General features: G+C 39.8%; 1 protein-coding gene across 3 annotated transcripts in view; it reads right to left on the bottom strand.

The window, feature by feature from the left end:
* DSE (dermatan sulfate epimerase) overlaps positions 1 to 16,534 on the bottom strand; it is a 49,429-nt gene that overhangs the window by 20,877 nt on the left and 12,018 nt on the right. For 2 of the 3 annotated variants that reach the window (XM_030556161.1, XM_030556162.1), the window contains exon 2: positions 12,036 to 12,504. In XM_030556161.1, the coding sequence (XP_030412021.1) occupies positions 12,036 to 12,451 (416 nt within the window). In that variant the 5' untranslated portion in view covers positions 12,452 to 12,504. Of the gene's footprint in view, positions 1 to 12,035; positions 12,505 to 16,534 lie in introns of those variants that run through there. The other variant, XM_030556163.1, reaches the window with a different exon arrangement.

Below are 16,534 nucleotides of genomic sequence, written 5' to 3'. Positions count from 1 at the left end.
TGCAACCCCCAGGTCCACTGCCCAGATGGAACACCTAGCTCCTAAAGAAATGCACCAAGGGAGTTGCTGCTGACATACTGTAGAAATGAATGCACAAATATTTTGTGATGATATATCTGGAGGTCAGGGTTCATGATGTACTCATTTAAAAATGAATTTGCATCTGACTTTTTGGGGCATGGAGGGGAGAAGGGTTACTCATAGTTAGAGACATTTAAAGAGGTCAGCATCCCATTCTAAGTAGACAACCATAAAAACAGGATAATGGAGGACAGTGATGTCAATTCCAGGTAACTGTGGTAGGCACAGCAGAAGGGTTTTATTTTAAAAGGTTAGCAAACTGCTCCCTGTCATCTCCCATACACTTTAATCACTTCATTGCTGTTTCACATATCTAGCATGGCACGAGTTACAATGAATATTCACAGGTATGTCATCATTGACAGATATATCATCTTTCAAGTGACAAGGTTCCGGTGGATCCCTAGCATGTCAGAGAATATCATCATATTACTGCCTCACACAGGCTGCAGGAAAAAAATAATCCAATGGTGTTATTGGGACTCATGTTAAGCCGATTATCATGAGCTATGTGGTGCACATAGGCAGCTCCAAGTGTAGACATGGCCTTAGTGACCTATATAAATGAAGACAGTTCTTGATGGACAAACATCTGCATCACAACAACTGGAATCCTTGCTGCAAGTCACAGAAGAGAAAATGGTCAACCATTATATGGTTCTGGAAACTGAACTCCCCTCTCACTCCTAGAGCGATTCCTCTAGGTCAGAGGAAGACCAAGTACTGTGTAGGACCATTACTCAATGAGGAGGGGGAAAATAATAACAGAAAATGTGGGAATGGCTTAATGATTTATTTGTTTCAGTTTTCACCAAGAAGGTTGGTCATGATTGGACGTCTAACATAGTGAATGTCAGTGAAAATGATGTAGGATCAGAGGCTAAAATAGGAAAAGAACAAGTTAAAAATTACTCAGAAAACTAGATGTCTTCAAGTCACCAGAATATTCAAGGAGCTGACTGAGGAAATATCTGAGCCATCAGAGATTATCACTGAAAAGTAATGGAAGAGGGGAGAGATTCCAGAAGACTGGAAAAGGGCAAATATAGTGCCAATCTATAAAAAAGGAAATAAGGACAACCTGGGGAATTACAGACCAGTCAGTTTAACTTCTGTACCCAGAAAGATAATGGAGCAAATAATTATGCAATCAATTTGCAAATACCTAGAACAGGAGTGGGCAGACTTTTTGGGCCGAGGGCCACATTTGTGTGGGGAAATTGTATGCAGGGCTGGGGCGCAGGAGTGGTGCGGAGTGTATGAGCGGGCTCAGAACAGGGAGTTGGGGTGCAAGGTGCAGGAAGGAGACTTAGGGCAGGGAGTTAGGAGGTGGGGTACAGGAGGGGTTCAGGCTCCGGCCTGGTGCTGCTTACTTCAAATGGCTCTGGGGTAGCAGCGGCGCGCACCGGGTCCAGGGCAGGCTCCCTGCATGCTTGCCCTGTCCCCAGACCCGCGCCACTCCAGGAAGCACTGTGGCCCCTGGAGGTGGGGAGGAGGGGGATGGAGGGCTCCACATGCGCTGCCCTTGCCAATGGGAGCTATGGGGGACTTTGCCCGGAGGGGGGAAATCCCATGGGCCAGATCCAAAGCTGTAGTTTGCCCACTCCTGATCTAGAAGATAATAAGGTGATAAGTAACAGTCAGCATGGATTTGTCAAGAATAAACTGGGTCAAACTAAACTGATAGCTTTCTTTGACAGAGTAACAAGCTTGTACATCATGCTAAGTTATCTGGATAAACTGGAGAAATGGTCTGAAGTAAATAGGATGAAATTCAATAAGGACAAATGCAAAGTACTCCACTTAGGAAGGAACAATCAGTTAGTTGCACACATTACAAAATGGGAAATGGCTGCCTAGGAAGGAGTACTGCGGAGAGGGATCTGGGGTCATAGTGGATCATAAGATAAATATGACTCAACAGTGTAACACTGTTACAAAAAAAGAAAACATCATTCTGGGATGTATTAGCAGGCGTGTTGTAAGCAAGACACGAGAAGTAATTCTTCCACTCTACTCCATGCTGATTAGGCCTCAACTGGAGTATTGTGTCCAGTTTTGGGCGCCACATTTCAGGAAAGATGAGGACAAAATGGAGAAAGTCCAGAGAAGAGTGACAAAAATTATTAAAGGTCTAGAAAACATGACCTATGAAAAAAATTGGGTTTGTTTAGTCTGGAAAAGAGAAGACTGAGAGGGGACATGATAACAGTTTTCAAGTTTGTTACAAGGAGGAGGGAGAAGAATTGTTCTTCTTGACCTATGAGGATAGGACAAGAAGCAACGGAGGTTTAGGTTGGACATTAGGAAAAACCTCCTGTCAGAGTGGTTATGCACTGGAATAAATTGCCTAGGGAACTTGTGGAATCTCCATCAATGGGCATTTTTAAGAGCAGGTTAGACAAATACTAGTCAGGGATGGTCTAGATAATACTTAGTCCTGCCATGAGTGCAGGGGACTGGACTAGGTGACCTCTAGAGGTCCCTTCCAGTCCTATGATTCTATGATTTGGAAAACACACTGCTGGTTAAGAATGGGGAAAGTTGTAATTATTTGTCTGTGCTGCACCTGTTCTGTGGATAAACAGATTTTGTCTCTTGGGCTGTCAATCTACCACCTAACACTAAAATATTAAATTAGAAATATTGGATGTATTTATATCTTCAGAGAGAGGTTAAAAATATCCCTGGGAGGGGATATCCCTGAATAACAGCAACTCTATCATCTTGCCACGAATAAAAAGTGACAGCAAGCAAGATGAACCACTTAGTGACCATAATCTTACTGAGTATTTGGCTAAACAGAGTCATCCACAGTTTTTGCTTGGGAGAAGTCTTAACAGAAAAACTCAGAAGGAAGAGACATCTCTTAGAACTACTCTTACTGCTCCAGAATCTGCCATGCAATTAGGACTTACTTTACACTTCCCAAAGAAAGGAGAATAGATATTTTTTAGAGATGGCAACAGAAGGAAGACATGAAGGAGATCACGCAAACATGAAAACTTATTCTAAGGAGTTACCACTATTACAGTAAATTCTTTGTAAACTTTGGATAAGGCAAGACATGTATCCAAAATATACTAGACTCCATGCAATTAAGAAGGAAGGATTACTTGAATTTTTTGAACAGACTCAGAACAGCTTTCATTCATAGGCCTTAAATGTATCCTTATAAATAGAGGCAAATGAAAAAAAATATACTTATGGCTTACATATGGTAAATGATACTGTAGTACAAAAATGCATATCATTTAGAAGAGGCACATATTGGAAGCTTGCCAAACTTTACAGGAAGAAAGAATTTATAATATTGTTCAGCTATCTAACATAAGGCTCTTTATTTTCAGTTCATAAGAAATCTTTGTTGCATTATTTTAAACAAAGAGAAGTTGACACAATCAACTTTTTGATTTGGCTCCTGCCTGTAAAACTGAAGGGAAATACTGACAATCTTATATAAGTAGTGTTGCTTGAAACAACTTGCTCCTTAGATGCTTTTCAAGAGTCTGGCCTGGTGCAAGATGGCATCTATTTTGGATCTGACATCTTCTAAGAATCAATAAGCCGTAAGGTAAAAAGTTAGAGCCCAGACCTGTAATCCTCTTGTGACTACTGACATAAATGGGACCATCAGTATCCATGCAGTGCAATTTAATTAACTGGATTCCATAGGAGTAATCAGAGGTTGGCTCTTTAAGGGAAGTAGTGAAGATGGATTTCATCTCCACTTAAAACATTAGAGGAAGTTTTAGATAGGCATAACTTAATTAGAATATGCGTAGGACACTGGCATTAATATTCTTACTCTTGTGAAATGTCCCATGAGATCTTAAGTGACCATGAGTAGTCAAGAAGGTCTCTGCTTCATTGCTTGACAGCATTTCCAGTGCCCAGTAAACACCATTAAGGGGCCTTAAATTCACTCAAGGACAAAGTGTGCCAACTAATGTATTACCAAACATTAATTCCTCTTTATTAGGCTACCAACTTATTTTTCATATTTAGTTGGCTTCTGCTCCCTTAAGCCACCATTTCTCTTTTCAGAAACTGTTTTCTTTAGTCTCTCCATCATTTTCTCTAATCTGTAGTGAGGCCAAAATTTAGCAGCACTAAGAAATATTAGCAGAGAAAAAGTAGATTAAAAACAACTTCTAACCTGAATTGCTATGGAATTATTTTATACCCTTCAAACATTTTGATGCATTTGCTTTAATTTAGAAATACTCATTCTTTCACATTCATATGCAGCTCTCTCATTGATTTAACTAGTTAAGGCACTATCAAGAAGAAACTTTTAGAAATGATTTACTGAATAATCTTCATACAGTGCACTTCTGTTTTTGAAACTAGGGCTTCACAAGATAGCCTCATAGTAGCTTATTGTCAACATCATTCTTCTGAAAAATAAGACAAAACATAATGGGTATTATCTAGACATTGTGATGTCTCCAGAAGTTCCCAAGGACTTGTGTGACTAGGGAGGTATCTGAGGAATTCTCTGACAGTACAAGAAGGGAAAGAGAGACAGGGGTTAGAAAGAAGGGTAGGACCTGGGTTATCTATGCAAGAGAAGACCAAACTTAAAAAAACCTACCAGTGTTTGCATTAATCCCTGAATTATTAATTTTCACAGGCATTCCAAAATCCAATGAAGTGTATGAAAAGATACCTATTTATTTTGATAGGCTTCAGATCAGACCTCTGATTACCCCTTAAAATTACCCTTTTTATGTTAATACACTCAATGTAAAACTGAAAAGGGACATGTCAATAAATCCCCCAAATTTGGCTGATCTTAAATATTTCTATATCTTGGTAGCAAGCGTCCTTTGGTGTTTAATTTAAAGAAATCACATTCCATACCTAAAGGAGTAAATCCTGCAATGTGCTGAATACCTTTAACGCTTAACGTAGACAATGGAGTGTGAGAATTTTCAGCACCTCTCAGAGGGTGCTCAGTAGCTTGCTGGGGTGGCTTCTGAGAAAATAAAGATCTACAAAAATTGCACATTACTATTTCTGTGGGGTCCTGGGAAAAAAAGATGTGCCCATGCTCCTTTTCCTAGTTCTGCTGCAGCAGTCACAAGCTCACAATGGTGCTAGTACACAAAAGAGGAAGGAAGTACTAATAGTCATGTTCACTTCAGCTCACTTCAAAACGTGGGGGGTGGGAAATCAGCATTGGCCATATGTAAAGGGCAAAATGCAACTTTCCTTACTAATTTAAGTTTTCTAGAGCACATTTCAAAACAAAAAGAATTTGGTTATAATGTAGCTCTTAGAGTGTCTGGGGGGAGAGGGGAGAGCACACTAACCATTATTTTTTTGGATCTGTGAGACTCCTCCATTCCCCTCTCATTCATCTTCCTCCATTGCCATTAAAACTACTCTCATGCCACTCAAACACCCTCTTCTCTTTTTTTATCTACACATGAGGAAGATTCCAGATTTTTGACTTTCATTAGAAGAACGATTGTTTGGAAATTGTAGTTATAATTAGTATTAATCATAATCCTTCTGTGTTCTTATGTTATAAAGCTTATTTTACTAGTGTTGAATGCCATAACAAGGTACAGTTCCTTTCAGAAACAGATATTACATTTTATTATTTCAACAGACTTTCTGGTACTTTGCAGCAAATGTTTATACCAGACATGCCACAAAAATGAGCTGTACTGTAAACTCTCAATATCAGTTTAACCATTCTTTCTTAGTGAGCCAAGCTGAGCTGCCTGTTGCAAATATATGAAGAAACACTTTGGCCTTATGATAAAATTTACTTTTAAAAAAAATTCTAGATTCTCTTTTTTAGGATTTTTTTTTAAATTAAGAAATGGACTGGCCAAATGATTGCTGTATCCTCCATGCCTCTCTTACAGAAGTTTCCATGACACAATCTTATGAAAAAAAAAACCTAGTTGACCATTATTTGAATATATCTGGTGGCGGTTACTTATGAGTCCAGAAGATAAGTCCTGCTGTGTGAGAACTTCATAAACTTTATGGTCATGGTGCAATCTCCTTTCAGCATATGTGAATTCTGTACTGAACAGTACCTGAAAATTGATGGAAAGAGTATGGTGGGCTCTATAACTTTGAACAAGGTACCCCCAAAAGGCTAATGGGGTAAGAGTTAACAAGGGATGAGATTTGCAATACCATAATCTCTTGTTAGTCACTGCTTCATTCACTACTGTTTCGTTAGAAAGTTCGCATTTGCGTGACTACAGTTCTTTCACATATAAGGCCCATCAAGTAAGACGTATCTTCAGATTGCACTCTCTGCTAAGGAATGTGATGGCAAAATATTTGCATTAACAAAATGGCCTGCGGACAATGAAAAAAATATTTTGACCTCTGCTACACAGATTTTGCCTTTCAGAATGCCCAATCTCACTGTAATAAGGACAGAGAACTTGTGAAAGTAAAGGGCATAGGATTGCACAGTTTTAAGGTTGGCTGGGTTAAAAAGAAATGCTTTAAAATATAAAACCTGATGAGACTCTTATGTCTACATGATGTGGGTCTCTTAATTACATAACTCATTTCTGGAATAGGCATAGCAAGCATATGGAAATAATTGCTATTACATATCCCGTCAGCCAAAAATGCACTCTTGCTAGGAAAAATTCTAGAAGCTAATGACAGATAAAATGCCAGAGAGCTAATCTATTACCTCCACAATTATCCTGTTTTCTTTAAGAGGTTCCCCAAACAATATACTATGGATTAAATAAAAGGACAAACTTTTCCTGAGATTTCAGACAAATTTCACGTCAAATCCCAGGAAAACCAAACTAATTATTTGGATAAATGGGGTCTCTTTATCTTCTTAATGTCCCAGTACAAGCGTTTTTAAAATGTATCTTTTGATTAACTGTTGGAAGACTGACTTTCTGTTGTGCTCTTTCTTCCTTACTAGATTCCAAAGGATCCTCTGCATTCATATTATTTCTTTAATGATTGACAATGTTTCTCCATTAATAGTTGCTTTTTGTTTACTTAAGAAATAACCTTCATCAGGGTAGCAGTCAGTAATATGCTACCAACATTTCCTGTTGTAACCAACAGTTCAATTTTCTGCTTAGACTTTTTGAATGGGAACTGACTTAAGATTTTTCTTTATTACATATTATAAATTCATCACTGTAATAAAAAGATAAAATTACTTAGACACTTAGGTTTTCTGTAATTTATATAACAGTTTCATATTTTATCATAATTATACTATGGAAAAAATAAATTATATTCTAACAATGGAAAGAGCCTCATTCACACAAGAATGAAATTTTAAAATGACAATTTTTACTCTCACTACACTCCATCATGCCCTGGAATAAAGCCTGTGGCACTTAGAATCACACTTATTTTATTTAAATATGGCCAAAGTCACCAAAATTCCTGTTTTGGTTTTATGGTAGATCTTAAACACTTATGTGAAGTGATCTTCACTTACAATTTAAAAAATTAAGGGTGTTAATTTTCAGATTCAGTGTCATCTTCGTAGAAATCAAAGCAAAACCCAGATGTAACAGCAGAAGAAATCAAGCTGCTAACAACAAAACTTTGAGAAAGCCAGTTTTGAAACATTCCAATATATTGAGATGAATCCTGTCAATGACAGAATGACATTTTAAAAGAAACAATGTTATCTACCCTCACACTTATTAAATCAGCGAGGTTGTACTAATATCAACAAGAAAGATAATTTTCTTCCATAATTCCAAGCAAATTAGGTATATTTAAATAAACTCTATAGCAAGACAGGTCCAAGTTTTCTGAAGCTCCATTCCTGTGATAGTGCATGCAATGTTCTATTCTGCATAGGTTCATCTACCATGCTCCTCAGTGTAGTATCAGAGCTCCATCTAGTAGTCCAATAGTATGTTAAGCAATGTAACTAAAATCTGTCATGTGTCTGTTCTCTCATTCTCTCTCAAGGGGGAAAAGTGTGTGCAGTGGAGCATGTGTTGCTATGTATTTATGTCTGAGAAAGCAAAGTCAAACAAATGTGCCCTTGGAGTGAAAGGTGGCGAGAACGAACTCGAGAAACTCTGTCTCCTATACAGATGAGCTTTACCCTTATTGTATGAAGTTCCTTTGTGCCAGAGGAGTGAAGTTGTCAACTGTCATCTTCATTGTGGTGCTTTAGTGGATCTTGTGGATACACTGGAATCTGAAGACTTGTCTGCATAGCATCTCTGTAGCAATCCGTGGCTATCCAAGGCTCCCAAATTCACTTGGAAGAGGGAAGTCACAACAAGAACACATTTGCTTTCCATGATTTGCTGGGTAGCAGAGAGAGTGAAAGCTGGGACATCTTGAATAGCTCAAGAGCCAAATTCTCTCCCCCTGAGTGCAAGGCCTGAGAAAAAGGGTTTTGTGCAGTAAACTGCTACAGAAGTCAGGGAACGGAATCCTTTCCCAAGTTTAAAAGACTAAATGTGTGATTTTTAATTTTGTTGATCCATGTACTTGGGGACCTGATTGCCATGCCACTATCTTTCTCCCAAAAATCCCCTTTGTGATGTGTGGCTAAAGCTTCTGTTCTGTGGCATTCTCCCACAATGCCCAGCCAGTGCAGAATCTCTGCATCCTACTCCCCTGCTTACACTCTGTTCTGTTCTAGCTCCTAGACCACCATGATAGGGTTTGTTGGGTTTTTTAACCCTCTCACTTCATGATGCAGCAGTACCACAGCAGTTCTGCTGCTTTTCAAGTCATAGGATACCCATGTGGTAGGACTGGGCTCACAGTCAAACTAAATCCCTCCTGAGACTCCCTTGAGTCTGTAGAGAGACCCAGAGGACATCTCCAGGGTGACAGACTCTTAATAAGACTCCTTATAAATAATAAAAAATAAAAATAACTTGCTTGGTACTCTGAATAGGTTTAGGTCAGAGCAGGCCAATGACAGGTTTTGATAAGGAACAGTCACTGGTTTTTATTAAAAAGCAACCAGTGAAGAATTTTTCCTGCATATAATTCACCTCTTTCTCTATCTCACCTCTCCTAAGGGTTTTATCTGGGCTTGGAAGGATTATATTTTTAATCAGTAAATGTTGACAAACATCGATTCCACCATAGACGCACAAACCAATGAAAAAATAATAACCAATATGTACAAAATGTAGGCAAAGTAAGAAAAACACTCCTTGAAAACTTAATTGGATTTGAAGACATTTTGTTGTGTATTTTGACCTGTGATGTGATGCTGACAATCTGTGTTTCAACAGTTAAAGCTTTCACTTTTTGAATTTCAACATCTACTGTCATTAAATTATGGTCTGACCATCCCCCTTGCATAGTTTTCCACAAAAGTGAAAATATAAATAGATAAAAATAGAAAACAATGCTTAAAAATAAACATTAGAATTTTGATGGATATTTTTGAATTCTGCCAAGCCTAGTTTTGTAGAGCTACAGCCCCAATCCTGCATGCTGCTCCATGTGGGCTCAGAGGCATTAGCGGATAGTTTTTATGTTAATCTTGAATAATCTTATTTGTCATTTTCTTTTATTCTGTGTCTGTCACTTGTAACTATAAGGAACAGTGATTAAAGAAAAGGGGAAGCACTGACCTCAGAACACACTGCTATCGAAGGCACAGGGAGACAAATATTAACTCTGCACAGTGTATGAAAACACAACAAAATTTAAGAGGCAATGTAAATCCATTATGTTTTCCCTCTAAAAGTTAAACCATGATCTAAAGTGACACTTACTATTAAAATACAGGAAAATCAACAACTGCTCTACACAGCAGAGGTTGCATATTGAGTGTAGGATGACTGTCAGAGACCAAGCAGCACAGTTGGCTTATAAAGAAAAAAGATTTTCCAGTCCAGACAGCTTAAAAATAAAATAGAATGATTTAGTCCCCTCACCCCCACCTTGGGAAAAGAGACCAAACAAAAACGTGGGCACAAAAACTACTATAAACTACAGCATAAACAACGTAGCTCACAATAACATGGGGTTCATTAGTCAACTCAGATCAAGATCTTCCCCGGCTAGCTCTCTTTCTCCTGATGTTTCTGCAGGTTTGTTTCTTTCAATCCTGTTTCCTTTGTCCCAGGTTCTCATTTGCTAACCTGCAGCATCTTTGCCCTCAACAGGTTTAGGCTAATCTGGCTGTCCCAACCATTCGTAGTCTAACAACCACCATCACTAGCTGTTACAAAGGGGTATGCATTTGCCTATTTGTCCTTTCCCTAGGTCTGGGATGAATGAATGTTGCAGATATTAATGAAAAGAAAACAAGCAACAGAAGAACGCACTACTTTTCACTCTATATTCATAGCACACTTGCTCAAACACAAATACCACTCAAAACATAAAAACCCCAGAGTAAGAAAGATAAATGAATTTCAAAAGGGAAAACATGACCAGGCAAACAAACAAAACCAAAGTTTCTTCAAGAGACATATTATCTTTTCATAATGCCTCATTAATTGAAAATCTGATGTGTACAAGACAGGTTCAAGAACAGTATGTTATATCGGTGCTGCAAATCAGGAATGAAAAGCTTTGACAAATTAGACATTTCATACAGTATTTAATCAAGAAAGCAAATGCCATGTGTCATTCTGAATGACAGATTTGATTTAAGTCAACTGAAGAAGTGGGTTTTTTACCCACAAAAGCTTATGCCCAAATAAATCTGTTAGTCTTTAAGGTGCTACCGGACTCCTCATTGTTTTTATTTAAGACAATATTATGAAATTTGAAATTAAACACTGGAAAAGACATCTATATACAGTATTAACTCTTACAGATGAAGAATATTATCTTGCACTTCCTCTACTGGTCTTAAAGGACAGAATCTGAAACCCTTACTTACACTGAAAGTAATCTTTTTTCTCTATTAGGTTATGTCTATACTAGAAACATAAGTCAACCTATATTAGGTTGACTTACAGCCACCGCAGTAAGGAACAGGAGGGAAGCTGCCCAGGGCTTCTTGCTTCCCCATTTCCCACCATAAGTAGGTGTGGGTAAGCTGCCCAGGACTTCTCGCTTCCCCTTTCCCTGTCAGAAGGTGAGGGGAAGTAGCCCAGGGCTTATTGCCCCTGGGGAGCAGGGTCTTCCCCCCTCTCCCTCTCCCCCCACCCACCAGGAGCCAGGCAGCCATGTCAATTTCAGCTAAGAGTGGAGTCCAGCCAGATCCCTGCTGGGAGAGTGAGGTCCATTCTTGTCCTGGCTCCCAGCCAGGAGCAGGGTCCAGTCCCACAGCTCTTCAGGGGATTGAGTGGGTGGGGGCTCCCAGGCTTTCTTGTCAATTTCACAGCTCCTGCCATGAAATTGACAAGACATACAACAACAGTAACTGCAGTGTCTACACAGCCACTGTTTTGCCCTAACTACACTGATATGAGCCTTACACCTCTCATGGAGGTGGAGTTATGATGTCAGAGTAGTAGGTCACTTACATCGGTGGGAGGAAGGCTGTAGTGTAGACACTGACATAAGCAGGTTGATTTAAGCTGCCTTACCTCGACCTAACAGTGTAGTGGAGACCAGCCCTTCATGCCTGGCAAAGATAAAAAGCCACCCAACATCTCATGCACAAACCTGGGGTGAAATCCTGCCTCCACTGCAGTAAGTTGGAATTCCCCTATTGACTTCAACGGAGCCAGGAGGTCACTCCAGGATTGTAAATCTGATGATTCTGTCACAATTAGAATTATTTATAACAGATAATGCTCAATGGAGATTAAAGAGTGGCTGGTGCACCATTTCTAATAGAGGGCAAATTAATTCTCAATATTATTTGTTATCAAACTAAGTATACAGACAACTGAATTATGATTTGGCATATTCAGAAAAGACAAGCATATCAAGTTAAATATAAAAGTCAGTACCTTATACTAACATACTCTCACACATTCCTTCACTCATTCAATTCCAAGTAAAGTTTACGCAGTAAGAACAAAAAGACAAAAATCTACCAACTAGGCTGAGCCGCCATCCTTTCCAAGTAATCCTTGGCCATGTTTATGGCTTCAATATTCTTGGGGTAGAGCACACAGAACATTGCCAGGGCACCCAGATTGTTGCCATAAATTTCATTCCACCGAGCACTGAACTCCTTGGGATCCCAGGGAGGAAGATACTCCAGGGGACTGGATAGCATGGTCTGAACTGCCTCAGTCAGATGAGCTGCAATGTGCTGATGTGTAGTGGCAGCCTTGATCCGCAAATCCTCCACCTCTCCTTTAGAAAAGTACAGCATGGGGTAGCTGTCGTAGTTGGCGTTGACAAAAGGAATCACAGCGCTTGGATTCTCATCGGTGCTGGAGGCCAAAGCAAAGCAAACCACATGTATGAAAAACACAGTGGGAGCCCCCCGTGTGTGAGTCCTCATTGTGGCATCAGATCTCCAAGTCTCAATGGCAGCCAAACCATCTTTAAAATATCCTAGGGATGACAAACAAGAGTGAAAGGGGCCATTAGACACAATTCATTGGACAACAGTTGCCATCACAGCATATTTCACAAGAAATCTGATTCAGTCTGGAATTATAAGAAAACGTGCTGTACAGGTGGCTTTTAAATCATTTTTACATTGATACTTCAGATAAAACCCATTCTGAGCAACCAACTTTAAAATCAGGGAAGGTACATTTTTGGAAAGGCCCTTTCCCACAAACACACCTTTACTCAGATTCCAGAGTGATGAGGATGACATAATACACAGATAGATACAATTCAATATGGAGCTTAAACTCTTGACTTCCTAAGAAACAGAATAATTATGACTGTGCCTAATGTAAAACATCACTGACTGTGCTAGCTAAGGTGGGGGAGGGAAAGAGAAGCAGAGATTATGTTAACAGCAGCCAAGACTGAGTGCTGGATTGGCTGTTACCAGCTGTGGAGTAAAGATTTTGGAATGCAAGAGGTTTGTGCTGGGGTCATTTTATACTGTGTATAAGGCCTCTGGTTCTGACACGTCTTCGTTTAAAAAAGAAAAAAGCAAGCAAGCAGCAGAGTCCTGGCAAAGCACATGAAATAAATGGCCCGTAGGGTGTGTGGAGTTTTTTTCTTATTATTATTTTAAAGGGCCTTCCATTTTGCACGTGGAGATTTACTACCAGACACTAAAGAAGCAAATCCTAAATAAATGGCTGCCTTAAAATGTGTTTAAATGACATATCTATACAGATTTAAATATAGGTAGTTACTTTTTGAAAATTACTAGCTCTCTAGCTCCAGGTCTCAGACAAATCAAGGCTAGGATCCCCCGGAGGAAAATCAGGGAATTCCTGAAATTCTTCAGCCGGGAAAGGTTATAGAAAGCAGACCTAAGAAAGACAGTTTTATGTAAATAATGAAGACTAGTTTTCAATTATTAAAAAGAGAAGTAGGCTGAGGGAAACCAGCAGCCAAAATCAAAGATAAAATGATTTTTCTAAGGAAAACGTGGTTCATACATACAGAAAGAAAAATCTTAAGAAGCTAAAGCACACAGTTACCCCCTGCTTCCCCGCCAACCCCACGTACACAGAGGCCAAGATTTTCAAAGCTGTTAGGCTATGTCATATCCATATTTAGGCACCCAGGCCCTGATTCAAAAAGGTATTTAAGCACATTCAAAGTCAATGGGACTACTTATGTGCTTGAAGTTACACATGTGTTTAAGTGCTTTGTTGGACTGGAGCCCTAAAGAAGAGGGAGCTGTTGGTACTGGGCACTTTTGAAAAATCAGATCATGATTCAGGTGTCTAAATATGAACTTAGGAGCCTAACTTCAGGAACCCAGCTTTTAAGTTTTGGCCATGCTGTGCTTCTTCTTTCATGTGTGCCACCAGGATAAAAATAATCTAAGAATTCTAGTTCAGACACTTATTTCCAGCACAATAATTCTTTTAACACTAAGTAACAGGAGGAAAAAAATGAATAGAGCACTTGTGTTTTGTTACATTGTATGAATAAATTCTGTGTCTTTTAGACAAAAGAATTATGATAGAGCAAGTGTGTAGATTGCTGGGGACTATTTCTATTATATCAAATCTCTCTCTCACACACACAGGTTTATCCAGCTACGCTTAAGACTAATCCTATCAACCAGCTGTAAACAATGAATTCCTGCAATAGAATATTCTGACAGGAAGGAGTTAAGAACCAACCAAACCAGTACATCATGCTTCAAACATGATGTTGGTTTCCTAATAGTACTGAAGGACTGTTTCCATAATAAAAGCCATAGTTTTCCAAAAGTTTTTAATTCTTTAGATCTGGGAAAAAAAAAAAGATTAAACAAAAGATAAACTAGAAAGGATTTCTGAAGAACAAGCAACAATTCCTGATTCTAGAATAAGAGGAAGAATGAAATGTTATCTTCATAGTCATACATTACAAGAAATCACCCTGCTGCCCACAAGAAAAGCAAGACACAGCCATTCAATAGGCAAATCCTTCATTCCTCTCTCTGGTTCCAGTTCAGGAAAGTACGTTACAACAACAATGGGACTTAAACATTTGCTTACATATGTGTGCTTAAGTGCCTTCCTAAATGAGAGCCTCTCTGAACAAACACCACAAAAAATACAGGAGCATTTCCCAGGATCCCTGCAAGGTAGATCACATCTTCCTAGTACCCTATCATTCCATTAACATCAGTCAATACAAGCCATGCATCATCTCCCCCCTTCATAAATGTCTCAGAATGGAACTGAAATATAAATGCCACATGAACCTTTTTCCCCCTCAGACATTTACAGTAACCATCATACAAGACTGTTTGACCTGAAGACAGGCTGGTGTAGGATAAACCTCATCTTTCATTATACTCAGAAATCAATATCTTGAAGAAAGTCAGCAGATACTGGTAAAAACAGTACTTTAAAATCATTCCTGTTTATATTTCATGTATCCTGGAGTAAAATGTTAAAAGATCATAAGGATATTCTTAAGCTGCAGAGAAGACAACATACTGTCTCTAAAGTTCAAAAAGACCCAAATCATGTCTCCTTTTTAATTAGTATCTAGGGGCTCCAAATCAGCAGCAGCTATGTAAGGGAGCAGGAAGGTCACAAGGTGTTCATACTCCTTTCTTTAGACTCTATTCTCTGTGGAGGCACCATCCACCGCAGTATGGAGAGGGTCAATGGGGTAAGATCCTGGCAAGCCCATGGGATCACTGTCTCTGTGGATTCACTGTTCATAGAATATTAGGGTTGGAAGAGACCTCAGGAGGTCATCTAGTCTGAAGTGAGGTTGTAGTTCTCCTGGTTCTCTTTCTTCCCTTTTTTAAAGATATTTGCCTTTTTCCAATCGTCTGAGACCTCCCCCGATTCCCACGAATTTTCAAAGATAATGGCCAATGGCTCTGCAATCACATCTGCCAACTCCCTCAGCCCTTGAATGCATTGGATCTGGACCCCTGGATTTGTGCATGTCCAGCAGGGCCGGCTTTAGGAAGTGCGGAGCTCAGTTCAAACAGTTTTGATGGAGCCCCGGCAGGGATGACTAAAAAAAAAAAACCATGTGAAAAAACACGTGGGGCTTGTATTCACCAGGTGGTGCTCTGAGTCTTTGGCGCACTTTGGCAGTGGGTCCTTCACTTGCTCCAGGTCTTCAGCGGCATCGAAGGACCCACTGCCAAAGTGCCGAAGACCCGGAGCGAGCGAAGGACCTGCCGCTGAACTGCCGCTGAAGACCTGAAGCACCGTCAGGTGAGTAAAAATTTGAAAGGCGCCTCTAGCCAGGGAAGAGATTCTCACTGGGCACGAGGCCCTCTTAGACACAGGGCCCGATTTGGGGGAATTGGTGGAATAGGTCTAAAGCCAGCCCCAATGTCCAGCTTTTCTAAATAGTCCTTACGCTGTTTCACCACTGAAGGCTGCTCACCTCCTCCCCATACTGTGTTGCCCAGTGCAGCACTCTGGGAGCTGACCTTGTCTGTGAAAACTGAGCCAAAAAAAGCAGTGAGTACTTCAGCGTTTTCCACATCATCTGTCACCAGGTTGCCTCCCCAACTAGGTTTTCACTCCACCCCACCCCTGTTCAAACTGTTCTGCATACAACAGGGAGAGTCCCTTGGACTCTACAACCTGGGTAGGGGTCTGGACTATTCCTCACCAACAAACACAGATGATCCCTGCCCAAAACCCACTTATTTGGGTTTTGTGAAGACAGAGAAAAGGTTGGTGTAAGTGAATAAACAGTCAAAAGGCAAGACAAAAACTCTGGATCTTAGCAGAGTTCATTGGAATCCTTGGAAGCAGCAGCACTGATGACAGTAATAATGGAAACAATCACACGGCTTTAAGGATCATGGAACATTAAAAGCTGCAAGAATAAAATCAGATAAAACAATAAATAATGATAAAAAATAATGGTAATTACAGGTTATGCAGCCCTATACACACTGGGACCACTACGACAGACTGTGTCTCCCCCCCAAGAAGGTCAGATAGCAGTACAACCACTGCCCTCTCTTGGA

The sequence above is a fragment of the Gopherus evgoodei genome, chromosome 3 (assembly GCF_007399415.2).
Source record: "Gopherus evgoodei ecotype Sinaloan lineage chromosome 3, rGopEvg1_v1.p, whole genome shotgun sequence".
Lineage (NCBI taxonomy): Eukaryota > Metazoa > Chordata > Testudines > Testudinidae > Gopherus > Gopherus evgoodei.
The sequence above is the reverse complement of the archived record's forward strand: the minus strand, read 5'-3'. Positions and strand labels throughout refer to the sequence as shown.